The 1,113-nt window shown below is 45.0% G+C and overlaps 2 protein-coding genes across 2 annotated transcripts in view; one reads left to right on the forward strand and one right to left on the reverse strand.

Moving 5' to 3' along the window:
* coro2aa (coronin 2Aa) overlaps positions 1-1,113 on the reverse strand; it is a 16,124-nt gene that overhangs the window by 13,282 nt on the left and 1,729 nt on the right. The gene's annotated exons all lie outside the window — the stretch shown is intronic.
* pkd2 (polycystic kidney disease 2) overlaps positions 1-1,113 on the forward strand; it is a gene marked incomplete in the record, with an annotated part of 21,834 nt that overhangs the window by 187 nt on the left and 20,534 nt on the right. The window contains 1 exon segment of the mRNA XM_037690423.1: positions 650-759. Within this exon segment, the coding sequence (XP_037546351.1) occupies positions 650-759 (110 nt within the window).

The raw sequence follows: 1,113 nt of genomic DNA on the forward strand, positions 1-1,113 counted from the left end.
AAAAAAAAATTCTCGACTGAGGCTTTGATGGGAAACAAAAATTGAGACATTGTCTAGTTTGTCAAAGAAAAATGTATTTTAGTTCACGACCGGTGAGTCACAGTCACATCTGACTTAAACTAAAACACAGAAAGAGCTAAAACATATACTGTATAAGTGTCAGTGTTTCTGTGGGGTCAGATTCATTTTCTAGATATAAACAGAATATAAATGTTAACCTCTTCCTCCTCGGTTTCAGACACTGGCTGCTTCTCTTCGGCTCGTCATGGTGCATCTTTGTGTTGTTTTGGTGTCGAGTTATTGATTAGTGCAGCTAAAGTTTCATGTTTTATTGTTGAAATGTGCCAGGACAAATACACATCAACACACCGCTGACGGTGACTCGCAACAACGGTTTCCTTTGTGCCGTTGTGTGTCTGGTTAAATATTCTGTGACCCACAAGATGGATTTGACTAAATCCTTCACTAATAATAACTGGACGCACATCAACAACTGATGACAGATCACAGTCAACCCTGTTCAAGATGGCAGACGTAACCATTTTAACTCAAATATCACTTGAAATGCATTTAAAGGTCAGAGTGAAATGAGAATCAACAAAAGATGATCTCTGGCAGGAAACGTGCGTTCTTTGTTTTCCTCGTGAAGTTCTGGACGAACCCAAAGACAACGAGACCTTCTCTGGAGGCCGTGTCCAGCAGCAGGCCTGATGTTCTGCACACTCTCAGAGCCAAACCCAAGTTGAGGAATGTGCAGGTGTGAGCGCACGTCGTGGCACATTTGAGCCCACGAGTTCACCGAGTATCTGAATGAGTAAGACCGTCTGAGACGTCTGACATCACACACGCCAGCTTCCAGACGGTGCTGGTGACGATCCAAACACTGATTCATGAAGCGTCTCCGTTCACCTGAAAGGAATGTCTCTCAGGTGTGGACTCTCCATTTTGACTGTTTCCACAAAGAGCACCCATCGAGCTTCAGCGCACGAGCAGCTGAAGGAATCGGAGCGTTCGTGTCTTCAGTGGACTCGTCCTTTACTCCAGCAGTCTGGATCCATGACGAGACGCAGGAGGCTAATGGTTAACAGAGCAGGGCGTGGGTGAGCAGGAAAA

This window comes from Nematolebias whitei, chromosome 16 (assembly GCF_014905685.2).
Source record: "Nematolebias whitei isolate Nwh7 chromosome 16, NemWhi1, whole genome shotgun sequence".
In the NCBI taxonomy this organism is placed as follows: Eukaryota; Metazoa; Chordata; class Actinopteri; order Cyprinodontiformes; family Rivulidae; genus Nematolebias; species Nematolebias whitei.